The 2579-nt window shown below is 35.4% G+C and overlaps 1 protein-coding gene across 1 annotated transcript; it reads left to right on the top strand.

Annotated features, from left to right (window-relative positions):
* The first annotated feature begins 218 nt into the window (after positions 1–218).
* LOC307016484 (cartilage intermediate layer protein 2-like) lies at positions 219–2103 on the top strand. Its single transcript, XM_079645600.1, has 6 exons — positions 219–236; positions 593–631; positions 739–772; positions 868–933; positions 1035–1209; positions 1659–2103. Exons 2-6 carry the CDS (start codon positions 620–622, stop codon positions 1756–1758), a joined length of 387 nt encoding a protein of 128 aa, XP_079501726.1. The 5' UTR covers positions 219–236; positions 593–619; the 3' UTR covers positions 1759–2103.
* Positions 2104–2579: the final 476 nt, after the last annotated feature.

Raw genomic sequence — 2579 nt, 5'->3', positions numbered from 1 at the left:
AGAGTTGAACACCTTATCTCCAATTATTGTATTCTCATTCAACCCCCCTAGAATTTTAGAATTATTGTGCAAGGCGTATCTCATTCATTTAAAAAAAAAACTGCATTCTTGTTTGAAAGAAAAAACTGGTGATTCCAGTGGGGTGGGGGGGATGGGGATATTTAGTCCCCCAGCTGTATTTAAGGAGACAGGAGAGCACTTCATGAACCAAACTGTTCCACTGAGAGGTCCTGCTGGTGAGTCTCTTTTGTTTTTGCTGAGAAATGTAACATGCAACTATTTCTTTTTCTGAACTTCATTTTTAGAATTTATTTAACTTTTTTTTTAACTATTGATTTCAAAATAATGTGATTGTTGTTGAATGCTTAGATTGTAAATGTATTTAGTGTAAATGCTGCAATGCATTGGTATGATTTTTTTTTAAAGCTTTCAACCTTTACACACATTTTCAGCATTAGTTAAAAACTGTTTTCTTGTTAAAACTGAAATAAAATAGCAAGTTCATCTCACATTATTTTTATTTCAAGCAACTCCATTTATTTTGATAAAGCTCATGTTGATTTAAGTTCCTAATTTCAAACTTCCCTTACAGTTTAAAGGTCCCTGATCCTCTGCAACCATGATCAAATTGGTAATGTTTGATTTTGGATTACATTTCCTTTCAATCTATGTAGATTTACAAGTTCTGCATATACAGTATGTCATAATCAACTTTACATTTTGTATTTTCTCTGATAGTTAAGTGTTGCCATTTTTGCCGCATTGTTCTTGGGTAGGTTAATTATAAATATTACATGATCATATTTGTATTTCACCCGGAATATACAAAGTCACAGTTTGTAACATTTTTCTCTTAACCTTTATCAGAAAGCCAACAGCGGGTTCCCGGTCCAGAAGATGGAATATATCCAGAAGGTCCAAAAGATCCAGAAGGTAAGTCATTTTTTAAACCATTCAGTGCATAAGCATTCTTTTAGGAGAGTTTTACAGCTTCCTACCCAGTCGTCCTCTCACTCGTTTATTGCTCCTTGCAGTGTGCTGGACCAACTGGTTTGACCGTGACAATCCCAGTGGCACAGGGGACTGGGAGCTTTTGAAGGATCTGAGGAAAGAAAACCCAGGAAAGATCTGTAAATACCCTGCGTACGTTGAGGCCGTTACCACTGACACGATGACCCCAGCCATCTCCACAGGGCAGAACTTATATATGTAAGTTGCCTCACTGAAATAATGCAGATGATTATTTAACCACATCCCAGAAATACATCGGTACTTCTGAACATTAAAAACTGCTTACAAGTCACCCACATGTGCTGCCTGGAGCTGCACCTATAACAGTGAATAGAAACTCTGTGCATGGACATTTAATTTACATTAGAAGACATGTCATTGTATTGGATATCTGAGATGTTTAATATTAGAAACAAAGTTCCACCTGACAACAAGAACAAGTATGCTAATTGAAAGGGTTGTTGGGGTTTATTTGAACTATTATCAATGTACTTTAATAAACTACATTGGGTTTATATCAGAGCTAAACATGAATTATGGTCTAAGCAACATATCCAATTTAAAATACATTTTTGTTTGCTTTTAAAATTGGTTTTCTTCATATAACTATCGAACTGATTCATTTAATAATTGGTATTGTTTTTCAGCTTCAATCCAACTCAGGGATTTGTTTGCCGCAACAAGGACCAGAGTAAGGGCATGTGCCGTGACTACAAAGTTCGCTTTGGGTGCCCGTGCAGGAATTAAGCTGCGACTCCACAGCAAACATCCAACAAGAATATGAAGCTTCGATTGCTTTAAATGTTGTCGTTTTCTCTTTAACTTTCTATTTGATATCTTACTTTGCCTGATGGAAGAAATTCAATAGACCTTTTTTAAGGCAGACATGTTGACTTGTAGCAGGAACAGGACCATGAAGCCTCATCAGCTGATTAAAACTGAGCTTTATATCGGAGTATGTTTTACGCCTGTACGTTTACCAACATGTCTTCTGTGTTCAAATGCCTCATGTCATGTGCTTTATCAATTTTCTTTTCTTTTTTTAGTGATTATGAAATCATTGTCTTGTAATTTAGGAAATAAATTCACATCAAACAGCAATAAAACTGCTATTAATGAGCAAATCCCTTTTGTCATTAAGTTATTGCTCATAACCACTCTGCCTAAGATTGTCACATGCTTACATGAAGTTGTAATTTGGAGTGAATAATGCAGAATGTTGTGTTTTCAACATATGGTGGGAACTGATATGATATGCAGACAGTAGGAGGTGCTCAATAGCATTTTTAGCAGCAATAAGGGAATGTTTAAAAAAGCAGTGAATCTGAATTTAATATTAAAGAGCATCTTGCAGGTTTTTATTTTTTCTACATTTATGCTTAAACTTGCTTGAAAATTACAATTAAAAAAGTGAATGCAGGATTTGATATGTTTTACGAGACATAAGGGCAGGAATTCAGAGGGAAAGGAGCAATTTTGAGCTCTGCTCTTAAAAAACTGCTTTTTTTTAAGGTCATACGTCAAACGCGTCATATTACATCACAAAGGGTAAACATCTCCGCTCTCTG

This window comes from Notothenia rossii, assembly GCF_949606895.1.
Source record: "Notothenia rossii genome assembly, chromosome: 8".
NCBI lineage: Eukaryota > Metazoa > Chordata > Actinopteri > Perciformes > Nototheniidae > Notothenia > Notothenia rossii.
The sequence above is the reverse complement of the archived record's forward strand: the minus strand, read 5'-3'. Positions and strand labels throughout refer to the sequence as shown.

What these genes read in the sequence shown, in the direction of transcription:
- LOC307016484 (XM_079645600.1), top strand. An exon ending in AGGTCCAAAAGATCCAGAAG is followed by an intron (nt 934 to 1,034) that starts GTAAGTCATTTT and finishes TGCTCCTTGCAG; the next exon opens with TGTGCTGGACCAACTGGTTT. An exon ending in ACAGGGCAGAACTTATATAT is followed by an intron (nt 1,210 to 1,658) that starts GTAAGTTGCCTC and finishes ATTGTTTTTCAG; the next exon opens with CTTCAATCCAACTCAGGGAT.